Below are 18,434 nucleotides of genomic sequence, written 5' to 3'. Positions count from 1 at the left end.
CAGTTCAGTGGTTTGCTGCTGGCATTCGCCTCTGTATTTGCTGTATTCTGGCTGTGTCTCTCAGGAGAGATCTACATCCGGCTCCTGTCAGGGCCACACTTTCTAATAGTGCCACTCTCTTGGCTGAGCATATACAAACCATAACACAGACTAAGAAGCTAGTTGCACAGGGTTTCCCTTGATGGATACAGGGAAGAATATAGAAGGAGAAGGTGATTGAAAGGGATCGAAACAGGAGTTTATCTTCAAACATGTTCCAGTTCAGATGCCTTTTAGATTTGCAGGTGAAAATATCAACTTGTTTGGTTGATTGTATGTGTCTGGAGTTTCAAAGTACGCTTACAGGAATTTTATATAAAATTAGGGTATGCTAGTATGTGGATAGTTAAGCCATGAGACTGCACAGCACAAGGGATGTAGAGTGGATAGAAGCACAGAACCCTGATGTACTTCCATGGGAAAATACCAGCCAAGTGAGAGAGGAGCACAACTGAAAGGTAGCAGGGTTGTTCCATCAAGTGCAAATGGGGGAACGGTGCTGTCACCTACACCAAGTGTTCCTACCCGGGTTTGCTTATGCATCCTCATCGGCAGCCCACAGAACAGTTTGGCTGTGTTTGCTTGGGTGATAGCTGAAAGAAAAGTTGGTAAGGAAAATATTTCAGGTGGAATACAAAGTTCCATGCTGCCATGCAGCTGGGAAAACCCAGTAGAGAGGTAACAGTGAATCGACGCTGAGAGACAGCTGCTTGATGCCCTTGAAGGAGGGGAGATCTGGTTTGCTAAAGAAGGGATGGCTTTGTCATAAGCCTTAACCATTCTCCCATGTAACGGAGGTAGGTCGGATTGTAGGATTTATGAATGTCCCTTCTGCTCAATCTGTTTTGCAAGGGAGGGGGGATTACAATTCCATGAGGTAGAAAGGCTATGTCGGTCTCCCATGCCCATAGAGTAGCCTCTGTGGTAGTCTGGCTAAGCAATAGGGTTGGCACATCCGGGTCTCAGTTGTGGATCACCTGCTATTGTCTGCTAAGCCAATTGGTTTTTTTGGTAAGGTTTTAAAAGATAGTGAATTACTTAGGTTGTACAATCCAATAAATATACTACCAAATAAAAGTCTCTGACTAGAGATCATGGTCAGAATCGGGATCAGTTTACCATTCTGCTCACTCTGGACATGGTCCTGGTTACAGGTTTTTCATTTCCCCAAGGCCCCAACTCCCTACTTCTATCTTGGTTGGAATTGAAAGTACAAGGTGGGAAGGGAAAGGAAAAGGTGAAGTTGCCACCATTCATCCTCCCTGCCTCCTTCTTGTCCTGCCTGTGTATTAAATACATGCCTGCTCAATAGACAACTACATGAAGGGCATAAACATGAAGTTAATGATGCTCCTAGCTCCCTGTCTTTAAGATGTACAGGCAGCTCGATCAGCAGCTGGGAGTTGAAGCCTGGCTGAAGGTTCTGCAGGAGCAGACATCTGGGACACAATGTGCTGTCACTATTTGTGTTTCTTCCTTTGCCCCAATATTTATGTGCCTCTCTCCTTTCGAGGACAGAGACCATATGCTGTTCTCTGCTGTGGCTTTCCCAGAGCCAAGCACAGAATCAACTCCCTCTCATATTTTTGAATGAATAAATGAACGAAAAGAAAAAGTTTCCTGGAAATTCATGCACTCTCCGTACTGCCGCTATGAGTTTCTGTGGGTTTTATGGTTATAAAATGTCAAGCTGCCATTTTTCTAAAGACAAATTGATTGTGGAGTCATGTCATAATTGATATAATGGAGTAGAGGACAAAAATAACCCGCGGAGTTACTTTATTATTTCATTTCATCCTACAGGTAAAATACAAAGAAGACTATGAAAAGAATAAAGGGAAAGCAGACTACAATGTTCTTCCTGCTTCAGAGAACCCACTGCTTAGGCAGCTGAAGACGGCAGGAAACGCCCTCAGTGATGTAAGTCAACCCTCTTCACAAATGGTTTTAAAACCTTAGCTTCGAGCGGGATGGAGTCTTTCTCCCTGTGTGGTACCTGTATGCCTGTGTTCAAGGTTATAGAGGCAGAGTCATAGCAGAGCTGACTAGAAGGAACATAACATGCCTCGGTGTCTGCAGCCAGTGGACTGGGTTCAAAGGTCAGGGAGATCATCGTCTGAGGAGACTAAATAAAGGTCAAAGATGAATTTACCAATTTTGACCATCTCTCTCTCTCTCTCTCTCTCTCTCTCTCTCACAGACACACACACACACACACACACACGAAATACACGTATAGACAAACATACACAAGCTAGATATGTGATCGGTTGAGTCTTTTTTACCAACAGATTATACAAAGCTTTTTCCAAGTTTCAAAGATTTTACACAGATTAGTTACCGTCTCCCTGCTCTTGAACTAAGTCATGGTAGGAGTGTGTGCATGGGAGTAGGAAGACAAGGAATAGGGTGCTAATCCCATCTTTCCAAATCACTCAGCTATGACCTCTACATGAAATGCTTCTGCCTTCCAGGTGGAGTGCATGTTTGTAAAACCAACCATCTCAGACTCAAATCTACTTTTGTTGCTAGAAACAGGAACATAAATGTATGACAAAGGAATAGGATTATTGAAACTTTGAAAATCCAACATGAAAAGGTGGTGACAGCAGCTTTCTCAGTCATGTACCTGAGACCAATAATTGACTGATTTTTGTTATTTTTAAGGCTAAATAAATGATAGCAGTCAAGGGAAGTTAGTGATGACGCATGCTTCAAATTCTTTATGAGGGTCTCTCTTTTTTTAAGGCTAGCTATGTACTTTTTCAAATTACCTTTTCATGGATGTTTACATGAAAAATAACAAGGCTATGGACTGGTATTATCATGGCTTCTGTGTACACAAGTCACAGTTGGTGAGGGGTAGGGAGAGAGAGAGAGAGAGAGACAGAGACAGAGACAGAGACAGAGACAGAGAGACAGAGAGAGACACAGAGACACAGAGACACAGAGAGACACAGAGAAAGACACAGAGAAAGACACAGAGAGACAGAGAGAGAGACAGAGAAAAAGAGAGAACAGCTTAGAAACACAGCCCTGCCACCAAGGCTCACCTAGAGGTAGTATTTGTTGGTTTCTTAAGTTTTTGAAAATGTAAAAAATCTGGTTTTACAATCATTGCTAATAATACCACATCACCCTGTGTTTGATTGTCAGGTTCTAAGGTAGTTGACAGGTAGTATCTTTTCTTCTTCTTTTGTTTGGTGTTGGAAAATGAGTCTTATAATCAGCGTGGGAGTGACAGGATCTATTTTAACTGCTCCCCTCCTCCCTCTGCTTTGGCAGAAACTATACAAGGAAAACTATGAAAAGACAAAAGCGAAGAGCATCAATTACTGTGAGACGCCCAAGTATCAGCTCGACTCTGTGCTACAGAACTTCAGTAGTGACGTAAGTGGTCCTACGGTCGCTCGTCCTGGTTAAAGGCTGTCTTAGTTAACGAGCTGCGGATCAGGTAATAAATGAAGAACATTTTGTCTTTCAGACTAAGTATAAAGATTCCTACCTAAAGAATATCTTGGGGCACTACGTGGGCAGCTTTGAGGACCCGTATCACACGCACTGTATGAAGGTTACAGCTCAAAATAGCGATGTAAGTCCTAAGCCCATTGTTTTCATGCTCTAAGTATGACATCATAGGCTAAAGGCATAAAGTAAAGGTTGGATCCTCACATCTGATTTCTTTCCCCCTCGTAGAAAAACTACAAAGCCGAGTATGAAGAGGACAGAGGCAAAGGCTTCTTCCCCCAGACAATTACTCAGGAATATGAAGCAATCAAGAAACTGGACCAGTGTAAGGATGTACGTTCACAGCGAGAGGCTGTGACCACCATGCCTCCTCCTACACACCAGGAGATGGGCCCAGATGTTGCTGCCCTCTGTGGCCTCTGAAGGTCAAGAAACACCTAAAATGTTGACCACTTTACAAATTTGCTCAAGTGACGAGCTTGTAAGAACCAGCCTCTATTTTGTAGAACATATACTTCTTTTCCTACCCCTAGCCTGGGTCCCAAGAGCTAATTCTAGCTGTGAAGGGCTCTCAGGAATCTGAAGACACAGGGGTGCTCCTCATGTTCACAGAAGAGCCATCGTTCAAGTGATCTGCAGTCCAGCTAAAAACAAAACCAATAAATGGTTAACCACAGGATTTTTGGGGTGGGATGGGATGGGTTCTTTTTTCCTAGCTCATAGACCACCATGGATTTCACAGACTCTACTTAACCAAATTCCTTTGTTTCCTCACAGCACACTTACAAAGTCCACCCAGATAAGACAAAGTTTACTCAAGTTACAGACTCGCCTGTTCTGGTACAAGCCCAGGTCAATTCCAAACAGCTGAGTGATGTAAGTTCTTCTAAGCATTTAGGGAACTAGTTTCAGGGGGTTGCGGAGACATTTCATAAATCCATACAGAAATTTAATTTGTTCCATTTTGCCATTTCTGGGATCAAACCCCAAGCCTTGTTCACGTGGGCAAACGTTCTACCATTACATTCTTAGCCCATTAAAGACCCAACTTCTTACATTATTTCACTTATTAGAAAACTTTTGGGGTTGGGGATTTAGCTCAGTGGTAGAGCGCTTGCCTAGCAAGCGCAAGGCCCTGGGTTCGGTCCCCAGCTCTGAAAAAAAGAAAAAAAAATAAAAGAAAACTTTTATGCTTTAGTTGTGTTTGCATCTCTCTAATCACTTAAAATAGTTTCCTACCTGGTGGGATGGAATCTTTTTCAAGTAGATAACACTTAGTAGAGTTGTTGATTCAAGGAAACCGGTGTAGCTTAAAGTTCTAAAAAGAACATGAATTCTAGATAGACAAAATTGGATTTGTATCCCAGCTTCCTGTGTCACAATAGTCAAGGGACTTAATCTTTCTATGCCTCTTTTTCTCTTACATAATTTGTTTTGAAAATTAACACAATAGGAGATGTGTTCAAAATATACAGGTGTGGTGAGGATCAGATATTTACCATGCAGATTTCTCACTGCCAAATAACTTTCTTGAAAATGGAAGCCTAGAGATAAATCTTAAATGGCCTCAGTGTATTTATGGCCAGAAGTGACAGTTTCAACTGCAGTGTCAGTACACGTGATATATGCAAGGTGACATTTATAAGGGGATCTCCAGTCAAGTGATGTCAGAGATGAAGAGGAGGCCAGGACAGTGCTTCTGTGAAAGGGCCAATTGTGAGAGGAATGTGAATGAAGAGCCACCTCATTCTGTCACCTACCATGGTGGTAGATGTGGTGGCTGTGATAGACGTGCTGACAGGAGTCCAGCCCACAGATTCAACAGTGCAGTCTTCCTAGGCTCTTGTTCTTGTGATATTGGCTGGTATTTTCCAACATGTCTGAAGGGGGTTTTGTAATTGGTAAGTCCTTTTTCTTCTGAACCTAATGGTCCTCTCTCTGACCCATACCCCGCTTCCCCCTCTTTAGCTAAATTACAAAGCCAAACACGAAAGTGAGAAATTCAAGTGTCATATACCTCCGGATGCTCCTGCCTTTATCCAGCACAGAGTGAATGCCTATAACCTGAGTGACGTAAGTACCTCACGTACTGCACTACAGATAGCTGTGCCCCTGGTCTTGAGTTGCTTCACTGTGATTCAATAGCTACATCAATGTTAAAAGATGGCAAGAGCCCTTAACAGTTGTACGTTTCTACCTTTCTACCAAAATAACTTTTAACTTGCCTTGTAAATCCTTACTGCCCGTGTGTAGTCATCTTACAGGCAGCTTCATTCAGTTGTTAGATAACCTTAAGACGTTCTAATGGGCCTCTGAAATATCACCCTGCGTGTGTATTTCATTGTAAACCTTAACGTTAGATCTGTTAACATTGTTGTGTGTTCTATACTGCGGTTCAATTTTCTTAGAATATAATCTTCTTTTAGGAATGATTTCCTTTACTCGCCAGGCCTACAGCGTCCCCTTTTGCACGAATTAGACTTATTTCTACCTGTAAGGAAGCTTATGCTAACGATAGCACAGAAGGGAGATGAAAAGGGCAGAACGCCACGAATCCATCGCCAGCTTTCATTTTCCAAATTTAATTTTACAGAAAAGTTAAATTACCCTCGGGAGAAGAGTGCGTCTTAACTTCTTCAACAATTCCCCAAACGAGTACTCATTTGTGATTATCCAGCCTCAGTGGGCAGGAGGATGCTTCCTGAAATGACCTCTGAGTGCATTTAGAGGGCAAATGGATGTGATGCCTGAAACCCCAGAGAGCAGGCTAACCGCAGGGTGTGTGTACCACTCGCTGCTGTCTAGCTCAGGGCTCAGATATTAGTGAGATCACTGGAACTCAGCTAATTGGATAAAATATTCCGATGGAGAACAGGAATCTTAGAAGCTCCAGCTTGAGGAGAGTTACCTCAAATATGCACAATTTTCTAGACAATGAACAAGGTCCATTTATCTTCTAAAAAGAATGAAGTGATATCTGTGTGGTGGTGGTAGTGCAGGTCTTTAATCCCAGCAAGGGGTGGGGAGGCAGTTGTATCTCTGAGTTCAAGGCCAGGCTGGTTGGTCTATAGAGTGAGTTCCAGGACTGCCAAGGCCATACAGTGAAACAAAATAAGTACATAATAATAATAATAATAATAATAATAATAACAACAACAACAACAACAACAACAACAACAACAAGTGAGTCCTGCTCTCCAGATGTGATGACAGGCATTTCACTTTTCCTAATTCCCTTCCCAGAATGTCTACAAGCAAGACTGGGAGAAGAGCAAAGCTAAGAAGTTCGACATCAAGGTGGATGCCATCCCCCTGCTGGCAGCCAAAGCCAACAGCAAGAATGCCAGTGATGTGAGTGTGGCCCTGGGCTGGGCTGCTGGGCTGCTGGGCTGGGCTGCTGGGCTGCTGGGCTGGGCTGCTGGGCTGCTGGGCTGGGCTGCTGGGCTGCTAGGCTGGGCTGCTGGGCTGGGCTGCTGGGCTGGGCTGCTGGGCTGGGCTGCTAGGCTGGGCTGCTGGGCTGGGCTGCTGGGCTGGGCTGCCCCTGCTGGGCAGTTAGCACGTGTGGTGTCCTTGCAGGTGATGTACAAGAAGGACTATGAGAAGAGCAAAGGCAAGATGATTGGTGCCCTCAGCATCAATGATGACCCCAAGATGCTGCACTCTCTGAAGACCGCCAAGAACCAGAGTGACGTGAGTTCCCAAACCACTTCGTTTTGATGTGGGGATCCTCACTAATTAATATACCCTCAGGTTGTATGTCAGCCTACACTCAAGTCTCACATTCACATGGCAAACTAAATGTGGAGAGGCGATGGATAGCAGAGATTCACTGTCAGAGATGTTGTCCTGTGGAGGACAGTGTCATCAATCTCCTCTATGCCTTTGTTTCATAAGGAAGAAACAAACAATAAAAACGCTGTTTTCTTTATTTCTCAGTAGTGGCCTAATGTTAGCATACACAGTGCGCCCAGTACCACTGTGGGCGTTTACTCAGTGCCTGAGCTGAGGTGTTTGCAAAGACGTGCGGAAAACAAAAGCAGGAAGCGAGATCAACTGAGAGGCAGAGTACAAAACCAGATGAAGCAGAAACACAGAAAGCAACATTACAGTCTTAAGAATTTTATAACAGAGAGAATGTGAGGCAAAATATGACAGATGCACTCATTGAAGGACTCAAAACCTTAAAAACTATAAGTCGTGGGTAGTTGCTATAAAGAAGATATAAGGCTGACAAAGGAAAAGGGACTTCCAGGGGTGTGAGAAGTGTGTGCATCAAATGCTAAGCTGGTGGGGTCTGTGGGACTGCCTGAGTCCTCAGGCCCATCTTAGGCCTTAGGCTTTATTTTACTTCAACTTTTTAAGCCATCCATGTTCTCCAGGCACACACCAATGGGACAGTTATTTCACGGCATTCGTGCCCCTTCTTTTTCAATCTGAGAAACACTGGGGTAGGTAACATGAACACTTGCTGTTATTAGCAACTGACACCATACAAGGCATGAGCTTCAAGAGTATCCTTAGCGCACAGTGGAAAAAAACGGGTGGAAGAGATCGTAACAATCTTCTTACAAGTTGTTCGAGTCTGGCAATGGCACAGATGACTGTTAGTGTGTGGGATATATTTTTCTTTCTTTCTACCTCTGACAGAGACTATACAGAGAAAACTATGAGAAGACAAAGGCCAAGAGCATGAATTACTGTGAGACCCCTAAGTATCAACTGGACACCCTTCTGAAGAACTTCAGTGAGGTTCGGAAAGCCGTGGCCACCCCTTGGGTAGGAAGGCTTTCTTGCCCATTGGAAAGTCGCTATTAACTCGAAACATGTGGGTTTTCTTCGCCAGGCTAAATATAAAGATTCGTATGTGAAGAATATTTTGGGACACTATGTCGGCAGCTTTGAAGACCCGTACCATACGCACTGCATGAAGGTTTCTGCTCAAAACAGTGACGTAAGTTTGAATCCAGTTCCTCCGGCCTTGCTGTGACGTTGTTTGGGGGCAACAGCCACGCTGAGTGGGTTTTGTTCTTGTGCCATTGCAGAAGAGTTACAAAGCAGAATACGAGGAAGATAAAGGGAAGTGCTATTTCCCTCAGACGATAACCCAAGAGTACGAAGCTATCAAGAAGTTGGACCAGTGTAAAGATGTAAGCCAGCGTCCCTGAGTTCTTCAGATTGGGTGTAGGATGCTTGTGACATCTAGTGGTACATTCAAGAGGAGTTTAAATGTTGTCACCTAGTCGTCAGGAGGAGATTTTTTTTTTTTAAATTTGGCTTTGGAGGTTTCTGGTTTAACACAGAAATTAATAGGAAGATATCTATTGCCTATGAAATTCTTTTAGGTTTTATGTCTACTTTCAGTAGTGTGTGTCTATAAATTCAGGGCAAAAGGAGACTACTGGAGTTTGTCATAACCAGAGTGTTCATTGTTCAACAAAATGACATAAGGAGCTAGCTTGAGTCTGACACTGTCCTCGGTCCTGGGAACTAGGGAACAAGGCGATCCGCTCTCCCGGAAGTTGGATTGGAGTGGAAGAGATGGGCAGTGAACAAGGAGTGTTCAGGGGCAAAAGAGAGAGATGATCCAATATAAGGGGGTGACTCAGAACTCAACCAGGGTCATGGGAAGAGACCGGGGGCCTGGAGTGATCTGAGGCAGGAGTGTTCTGCTACACCAAGATCAGGGGCAGAGAAGCAGAACGAACGGCCTCAAGAGGGAAAGAGGAAGGGGTTGGGGATTTAGCTCAGTGGTAGAGCGCTTGCCTAGCAAGCACAAGGCCCTGGGTTCGGTCCTCAGCTCTGAAAAAAAGAAAAAAAAAACGGGAAAGAGGAATGGAGAAGAGTTATGACCGGGATGTGCTAGGGGGAGGATGTGACAGAGGACGGAGTGTTCAGAACTTACAACTCAGCCCAGACTGAACACAAGCTTCACCACAGAGCCATGCCGACACTGGAAAGAGTGACTGGGTGGCTTAGAGGTAGCAGAAACCTCAATGATTTATCTGCCTTTTGGCTAATATCAAGTACAGAAAAACCAGGAGAGGGGAAGGGAAGAGGGAATAGAAGGGGGAGAAGAAATGGAGAGAAATCATGTAATTCTGTTTTAGTTTTTAAAGAAAGGTGGCACATCTACAATACAGCACTGGGGAGGGAGGGAAAGGAGGGAAAGAGGACTAGAAAACAGAAGGAAGTGACACTGGATCCATTTTTCAGGGCTAAAGAAAGCAATGTTTTGCATGTAAAGTCCCCTGTCCTGCTGTGGTATGGACAGGAATAGGAAAGTGCAGTGTGCGATGTACGCAGAGGCTCTCTTCTCTTCCAGCACACCTACAAAGTGCACCCTGACAAGACCAAATTCACAGCGGTCACCGACACTCCTGTGCTACTGCAAGCCCAGCTCAACACCAAACAGCTCAGCGATGTAAGTGTCCTGACTTCTGTGCGAGGGGGTGACCAGCGTGGGGCTTACTGAAACCCTCAGTGTCTTCAAGACCTCATCTACTTGTCATGCCCCTAATGCCATGTTTCAGATTTCGATTAATACGATGCAAATGTAGCTGCTAGCTTGAACCATAACCCCCTCCCAGCAGATTGTTGGACAGCAATGCAGTCACTGATACGTTTAAACAACTCACTGATTTTTTTCATAGGATCCCTTTACTTATTAAAACTGTGTCCCATGAATATTAGACTTCTGTGCCACTTGAGAAAACAGTGGCAACCGAGACATCTATTTGATAGGCAAAAGGGGGAGCACTCCTGTTCCGGTGAAGTCATAAAGACTTTAAAGAAAGAGAAGGTATTCTTATGACAAAGAGCTACTCCAGGCAGCGATCTGGAGACAACTGAGAGTTCAGTGGAGAAAGATGCTTGCCGCTAAGTCTGAACGTCTGAGCCTTACCCCCGATCTCCTTCCGCATGGTGGGGGTAGGGAACTGACTCCCCAGAACTGTCTTCCGCCCTTCACACTGGCTATGTGCACGCATGTGCACACACACGCAACTGAAAACTAAAAATGCAGCTTAGAACATATTAAAATGTAAAAGAGCCCAATACATATACATCCTCAACACAAATCCCTATACCTAAGGCTCAGGAAACATCAAGGAAGAGGTGGGTGGAAATATGCTAGGAGCCAGAGGACCATAAAATCTACTGTAAGATAGTGTCTCTTGGGATCGGCAGGCAAGCTTCCCTCGGGATACCTCAACTGTAGGGCTAGCTAAACCAGACCTGAACACTGACACCAACCGATGTGCTAATGTGGAGCGCCACCCCTAGATAAAAAACCACAGGCAACTAGGGCATGCTGAGAGTGAGTGAGGAGGAGCCCCCTGGTTGGTTATCCAGTGGTCAGCCCCGAAATAACCGTGTACACACACAGTACTGAATGGACTCAACAGGTTATATTTGTTTATTTATGTGTGTGTGTGTGAGAGAGAGCGTGTGTGTATGTAAAAGGAAGAATTAAAGAAGAGGAGGCCAGGGAGTTTTGAGGGAGTGGTAGGGGGTAGGGGGAATTGAAGGAAAGAAAGGGAATGCAGGGGGAAACAATACAATTACGCTTTCAATAAAACACTAAGCCAAGATGCAGGGAGACGAGTGGCGAGCACAGTGTGGAACAGACTGTGTTAAGGTGTTACTGGGAATCATTCCTGGCTTCCTTACTGCTCTGACTATAGGACGTGTGGGTTTTCCCGCCCTGCAGACCCAGTCCTGTGATGCTGATGACCTGTGTGTTAGTATGGTAGCAGAAATGTCAAAGGGAAGCCCAGTCACACCGCAATTCTCCTGAGAGAGGGAATGAGACGTTGACAAGATTAAATAGCTCCCTTAAAGCATTTTTCTTAAAGAGACACCGATACCTTCTTACATAAATTCAAGGAAATTCCTACTTTGAACTATTTGAATGTCTGCTGAGTCCATTTTTTGTGTGTGTGCTGAAAAAAAAAAAAAACCCACCCCGGGTCTGAGTAATTTATAAAGAATGGAAGTTTACCAGATATAATTGCCCTTGAGGGAAATCCTACCACTCAGGAGGCTGAAGCACGGGGATCTTGAGGATAGCCCGGGCTACCTGGTAAGACACTATATCTTATATAGTGTCACCTCGCCCCTCAAAAAGAGTAGAGGTTACTTAATTCACAGTTCCAAAGGTTGGGGAGTCTAAGAGCTTGGTGCCAGTTCCAGGCTTCTTGTTGAATCATTGCATTGCCCAGGAATTGCTTTAGGGAGCTGGAGTGCAAGCCCTCCTCAGAGCTCATTTTTATAATGAAGCCATTTCTGTGAGGGCGGAGCTCTTGTGAACCTGTCACCTCTGACGGATGCCTCCTGTTAAATACCACCAGCGGTGGCTTTAAGGGATTAAGTTAAATTTGGGGACACAGTCAGTCTTCAGTAACATACATTCTCCCTCCCTGCCCACACCCCCTTCAGCTGAATTACAAAGCAAAGCACGAAGGTGAGAAATTCAAGTGCAGTGTGCCAGCAGATGCACCGGAGTTCATCCAGCACAGAGTCAATGCTTATAACCTGAGTGATGTAAGTAAGAGGCCACATGCTTGCCTCATGTGTGGGAAAGAAGTGTGTGTCTGCCTTAAGACTCGGGCTAGACTCAACGCAGTGAGCTCTGGAAATGGTTATGAGTGGAAGTGAGGATTTCAAGTCTCACATACTGTGGGGACCTACTTCATTAGTAGATATCATTTCCGTGGTCTCTGCTATTAGCCCTGTGATAAACTCTAGAGTTTTTGAGATATCTCCCATGCAAATATCTCATTTTACCTTTTATAAGTCACTGTCTATAATATAATTATTTGTGCTACTTACAAGAGTCTTTAGAAGGTTTTTAGACTCTTAAAGCAGAGTATGATGTTTATACTTTTAGTGAAATAGAAGAAGAAACTATGTAATAAAAGAACCAATAGTTATACTGCTGTTTGGTTAATACATTACTCATAGGTAAAATAAGTTTACAGATACAAGCTTTCAATTTTTGTTTTTTTAAATAATCACTGGATTCATCTGTTTCAATGTCTTTTTTTAAAAACTGATTTCTTTTGTGAAACTTTCCCAGAATGTCTACAAGCAAGACTGGGAGAAGAGCAAAGCTAAGAAGTTCGACATCAAGGTGGATGCCATCCCCCTGCTGGCAGCCAAAGCCAACAGCAAGAATGCCAGTGATGTGAGTGTGGCCCTAGGCTGGGCTGCTGGGCTGTGCTGGGCTGCTGGGCTGCTAGGCTGGGCTGCTGGGCTGGGCTGGGCTGCTGGGTTGGGCTGGGCTGCTGGGCTGGGCTGGGCTGCTGGGCTGGGCTGCTGGGCTGCTGGGCTGCTGGGCTGGGCTGCTGGGCTGCTGGGCTGCTGGGCTGGGCTGCTGGGTTGGGCTGGGCTGCTGGGCTGGGCTGCTGGGCTGGGCTGGGCTGCTGGGCTGGGCTGCTGGGTTGGGCTGGGCTGCTGGGCTGGGCTGCTGGGCTGGGCTGCTGGGCTGCTGGGCTGCTGGGCTGGGCTGCTGGGCTGCTGGGCTGCTGGGCTGGGCTACTGGGTTGGGCTGGGCTGGGCTGCTGGGCTGCTGGGCTGCTGGGCTGCTGGGCTGCTGGGCTGCTGGGCTGCTGGGCTGGGCTGCTGGGTTGGGCTGGGCTGGGCTGGGCTGCTGGGCTGCTGGGCTGCTGGGCTGCTGGGCTGCTGGGCTGCTGGGCTGGGCTGCTAGGCTGGGCTGCTGGGCTGCTGGGCTGGGCTGGGCTGGGCTGGGCTGCTGGGCTGGGCTGCTGGGCTGGGCTGCCCCTGCTGGGCAGTTAGCACGTGTGGTGTCCTTGCAGGTGATGTACAAGAAGGACTATGAGAAGAGCAAGGGCAAGATGATTGGTGCCCTCAGCATCAATGACGACCCCAAGATGCTGCACTCCCTGAAGACCGCCAAGAACCAGAGTGATGTGAGTGTCCACCCCATTTTAAAGACAGTTTAACTGGCCACATGCCAGGGAGTAGAAAGATTTCGGTTGGAGGTTTTGTGCACATGGGCTCTCCTCGAGTTCATAAGACCCTGCTGTGAGCTTTAGAGGTAGAGTGTACCCCAGCTATCACGGGCCTCACATTTGAGGGAAGACATTACTGACGGAACTGTCACCCAGTCTACTTGGAAGACTCCACATTAATATTTAACGGAACATTAGTTTTTTGTTCTCAAAGGCATCCTAGAAAAAAAACACTAGATGTTTTAATCTCATTTAGAAATAGCTTTTAAATTGATTTTAAAACTGTCTTTAGAAAAAACTAATGAACTTCCAATATAAAATCAAGTATGGCTATCAATTCTATTGATTTTATTAATTGATTGTGACCTCTACCTAAGGAAAACATTCCATTGATGACAGGCCTTTTTAAAAACATGATTTTAAAACTATAAATAATATTTGTATGCTGTTTTCTTCATCATATGCATTTTCTGAATTTCGGGATCCATGGATTGCCAAATGGTAACCCCTGGGTCACCTGTCCTTTTCCGGCTATAATTTTTACTGTAGAGGCAAAAGAAAATCTGCTATTTCCAATTAAGATGCATACTGCTTGGAAGAGATTTTAGAAGCGGCTACAGTGTTCTGCATAGCTTACGAACACACTCGTTTCCATGGTAAAGAAGGAAGATGTGGCTATCACTTGCTTGTTTTAACCACGTGCACACATGTGTGCTCTTTAAACCACTATTGTGAGCACTGCACACTGCTCATTTGCATGCTCTGCCTGTCCACCACTCCTTACGCCTTCCACAGTTCAGAAGCTACAACTAATTCCACAGCAATGCCACGGAAAGTTCTAGCGTTCTCTGACTTCGTTTGTTTCCATCCTGTCCTTGAAAACATTAGACCGGTGGGCACCAAATATACAGACACATTCTTATCAGTTGATTGGCTTTAGCAAGTGAAAGACATTACCGATGAACTGTTCTCACACAGTGCCCGGGAAACTAAAGCGAGGAAGCTTTTTCTTAAAGCCATTTGCATATCTGACAACATTTCAAAATGGATTTCTTTTAGGATAGCATACAAGGTAACTTGACCACATCCATCACAGTGTTTCACACACATGACCTGTGTCATTAGACTTTGTTCTCAAGTCATCCCGGCACTGCCTTCCCTCATGTTCCCCCACACCCTCTGATGGGCTCCCTTCTGGTTAGTCAGTCCCTCTACCTTCTTATCATATATATTCCATTTTCCTCTCTGTTTCCCTGCTACTTTAGGGGCTTTATCCCTTTCTCACCCCCTTTGTAGTTTGTGACCTAGAAACCTACACCATCTGAACACACACACACACACACACACCACACACACACACACACACACACACACACACACACACACACGCACCCCAAAACATGGCGTTTGTCTTTCCGAGGCTGCCTTTTTCCACTTAACATAAAGATTTCCACCTGCATCCGTTTCTTCAAATGTCCTAAATTCATTTTTATTTATGGCTATACAAAATTCCATTATGTGGATGAACCACATTCCGTGTATCCATTTGACTACTAATGGACAGCTACGCCGGTTGCAATCCCTGGCTATTGTGAAGAGTGCAGCAGTAAATATGAACGCGCAAGTGTTTTCTTGGTGTGTTTTGACAGCGTTTTATAGACACTGATATGTGTCTGCTGCTGAGAACATAAACACAAGTGTCAAAACAATTCAGCTAGTCACTTCGCCCCACATGCCGCTGCAGCGTTTCCTCATTAGCTCCTTTCAGATGGGGCAGGCTTTAACCGTGGGCTTGCATGCCACAGCAGGTTTTGATTTTTCCCGTCCATCAGCCAACACTTGGATTTTCTAACGAATAAACTGATTCCCTGAGAATAACAACCCGCAAAAATACAAGAAGGCAGAACAAGTTCCCTACACTAACTGATAGCCGTTCTCTGACAGAAAACTTGGTGTGGTCGCTCACGATCATGACCCCCCCAACACTCAGGAGACTGAGGCAGGAGGGTGGCCATAGTTTGACTCTCGCTTGGCTTCATAGATAATGGGCCAGCCAGAGCCGCACAAGCAAGACCCTGTTCTAAAAAAAAAAAAAAAAAAAAAAAAACTAGAAAAATAAAATTGGGAAAGTCTGTCCACCTATCATTTTCCCGAGGGATTTGGTGACGTAAGACATAGACAAAATAATTACTCTGCTGTTTCTCTAAGTTATCCTGCTTCCTGAGAATTCACTAAGGACGTGTAGAACTAAGCAGACTCTTCTTACAGCGCGAATATCGGAAAGACTATGAAAAGTCAAAGACGATCTACACAGCCCCTCTTGACATGATCCAAGTCACCCAAGCTAAGAAATCTCAGGCGATTGCCAGCGATGTGGACTACAAACACATCTTACACAATTACAGCTACCCGCCTGACAGCATCAACGTGGACCTGGCCAAGAAGGCGTACGCATTGCAGAGTGACGTGAGTACCGAGCCTTTCTCTTCCCCTCTTTGGAGGGTGAGACGGGACAGAATCTAATATGAGCCTTGTCATTGGTACCTCCCTGAAGCATCTGCCTTGCCTGTGAGGAAGCATGGAGGCACTGGAAAATGGCTGGCCCCTGTGGTCCTTAGGAATGTATGTCCTCAGGGTAGTATTCATACGTCAGACATGAGCTCTGTTACTGTTTCCTTCTGGGAAAGTTACCAACCTTGCTGAACGAAGAGGCCTCAGTTGTTAAACTGAAGTCAAAACTAAAATTGTCTTGAGTGTTTAAATGGATGCCAAGGGCCAGCAAGATGGCTCTGAGGGAAGAGTGCTCTTAGATAGATACCCCGTTCTGTCCTCTTCTGGCCCCTCAGGAACCACCTGTTCCTGTAAACTGGCTATTGCAACATCTCACATGTGTGGAATTATACAGCATTTGTCTTCGGAGACTGTTTTTAGTTTCCACTTAGCACAATGCCCTCAAGGTTTAGACTTGTTTAAGCTTTCGTCAGATTCTATCTTCCTTTGAAAAGCCGAGCCATATTCCTTTATAAATATATGCCCTATCTCGTGTATTCATTCTTCTGCTGCTGGATGTTTGGATTGTTCCCACCTTTAAGCTGTTGTGAATTATGTTTCAATGACTATGAGCAACCAAATGCCCTTTCAGCATCTAATTTTAGTACTTTTGGGTCTATATTCCAGGAGTCAAATTGTTAGATCATAAGACAGACTCTTAGTTTTCTGAGACACTACTCTTCCAGTGACTGCATAACTTACACCCCTACTGTCGTGGGAATATTAACTGGTAAGGGATCAAGCGAGCATTCAGAGAGACAAAGGAAATGACTTGATTTCACCAAGGCACAAACCAAGCTCATGCTACGTAAAGTTTAGGTTTTATAGCTCAGGGAACTGTGTGACATCTGAACGTGGTCTCTTAAGGCCCTTGCTCACCAAAGGGAATTTCCATCACAGTTAGGCACAACGCAGGATCAAATATTTGCAAGTACACATTAAAACACACAAATGCTTGCAGATAGGAAATGAGGCATTCCCTCCTTGGCAATAGGATCCGTGATAGGACCTTTGATAGCTGAAGTATATGCCAGAGTCTGCCTTTCCAAGATGAGAGGAAGGGGCTTTAACAGGATAGCACAAAGAACTCAGCACACTTGAGTAAAACTCATTCTGTTTTCTAAGTCATCTCACCACTTCCCGGCAGGCATTTCTATCAGACTATCATAATACAGAGTAATAATCTGATTTTGTTAGGTACATATACTGCAAACAACAGTTCTACCATAGGCATGATCTTATTTCTTGGTTACTTAATTTTTCTATATGTTTTCATCATAGATCTATTTGAAGTTCCTCAGGGACAAGGTTGATTTCTTGATTTCTTGTTTCCACTCCAGTTTTTTGGTTTTTTTAAAATATATTGTAAAGAGAAACAATTTTTTTAACCTTGTTTCCAGAGATAAATTTCAGGTGTCATCTATGGTCAGATGACTAGAAGAGCTCGCTATTTTATTGGCATCTGGTGACTGTCCCCACATAGTAGCAACTCCAAATAGCAACTGCCTGTTTAAGCAACTTAACAAGTAGAGCTGTTTCCAGACATTTTATTGGTTGGCTCGGACACCCCCCTAAGATTGTCATTATACATGAAGGGCAGTGTGTGCTGAGGCTTTCACAGGCAATGACCATTAAGCCTTATTAGAAAATAACTAAGATCATTCACTGTTAGTAGGGCCATTAATCCAGACCCAGTTTGTCCACAGAGATACAACACTAAGAGTTGCAAGGCGCAAACCTCTACAGCCAGTGGTCCCAATGTAATTGTTCCATTTTATTCTTTAAAATACAGTTTGGAATCAAGCATTTTCTGGGCTAGGCTTCCACACATTTCCATTAGGCTCAATCTAAGGGGGACATGGAGGTCATGGCAACCAGAAATAGGGAATCCAAGTGTTCCAAACTATCACCAAAGAACAGCATTCCTACTCAAAACTACTGAACACGCCGCGTACAGTGTCCCCGGTGTGGTCGTGCCTGTGAAGGAAACGTGACTCCACTTCTGTCGTAGGTGGAGTACAAAGCCGACTACAACAGCTGGATGAAGGGCTGTGGCTGGGTGCCCTTTGGGTCTTTGGAGATGGAAAAGGCAAAGCGAGCCTCGGAAATTCTGAATGAGGTATGGCCGCTGCTGTCTTCGAGAGCACTGGGTCCTAATACGATGCCAAGTCGTAACCAGCATTTTTTTCTACTTCAGTTTTTGGTCGTTGCTGCTGAAAAGTTTGTTGAAGTGGAGATCATTCTTGTGCCCCTTTCTAATATCCAGATCTAATCATCTAGAGCATTCAGATACAGTTGAATAACTTTGCTTGCATAATGTAAAATTTTACTTGCTTTGAACATGTATCTGTGTACTGGCTCCCACCAGGACATTTTACAAATGGATTTGTGTACTCAGCTTTAAAC

At 44.7% G+C, this 18,434-nt stretch overlaps 1 protein-coding gene across 48 annotated transcripts in view; it reads left to right on the top strand.

Annotated features, from left to right (window-relative positions):
• Neb (nebulin) overlaps window positions 1–18,434 on the top strand; it is a 197,931-nt gene that overhangs the window by 21,471 nt on the left and 158,026 nt on the right. For 47 of the 48 annotated variants that reach the window (XM_063283589.1, XM_039106300.1, XM_039106274.1 and 44 more), the window contains exons 13-29: window positions 1,843–1,959; window positions 3,325–3,429; window positions 3,524–3,631; window positions 3,736–3,840; window positions 4,285–4,383; window positions 5,476–5,580; window positions 6,751–6,858; window positions 7,084–7,197; window positions 8,155–8,256; window positions 8,351–8,458; window positions 8,550–8,654; window positions 9,830–9,928; window positions 11,944–12,048; window positions 12,584–12,691; window positions 13,323–13,436; window positions 15,747–15,944; window positions 18,040–18,147. In XM_063283589.1, coding sequence (XP_063139659.1) covers window positions 1,843–1,959; window positions 3,325–3,429; window positions 3,524–3,631; window positions 3,736–3,840; window positions 4,285–4,383; window positions 5,476–5,580; window positions 6,751–6,858; window positions 7,084–7,197; window positions 8,155–8,256; window positions 8,351–8,458; window positions 8,550–8,654; window positions 9,830–9,928; window positions 11,944–12,048; window positions 12,584–12,691; window positions 13,323–13,436; window positions 15,747–15,944; window positions 18,040–18,147 — 1,908 coding nt within the window. The remainder of the gene's footprint in view (window positions 1–1,842; window positions 1,960–3,324; window positions 3,430–3,523; window positions 3,632–3,735; window positions 3,841–4,284; window positions 4,384–5,475; window positions 5,581–6,750; window positions 6,859–7,083; window positions 7,198–8,154; window positions 8,257–8,350; window positions 8,459–8,549; window positions 8,655–9,829; window positions 9,929–11,943; window positions 12,049–12,583; window positions 12,692–13,322; window positions 13,437–15,746; window positions 15,945–18,039; window positions 18,148–18,434) is intronic. The other variant, NM_001419519.1, reaches the window with a different exon arrangement.

The sequence above is a fragment of the Rattus norvegicus genome, chromosome 3 (genome assembly GCF_036323735.1).
Source record: "Rattus norvegicus strain BN/NHsdMcwi chromosome 3, GRCr8, whole genome shotgun sequence".
In the NCBI taxonomy this organism is placed as follows: Eukaryota; Metazoa; Chordata; class Mammalia; order Rodentia; family Muridae; genus Rattus; species Rattus norvegicus.
Note: the sequence above shows the minus strand (reverse complement) of the source record. Positions and strands in the feature narration are given on the sequence as shown.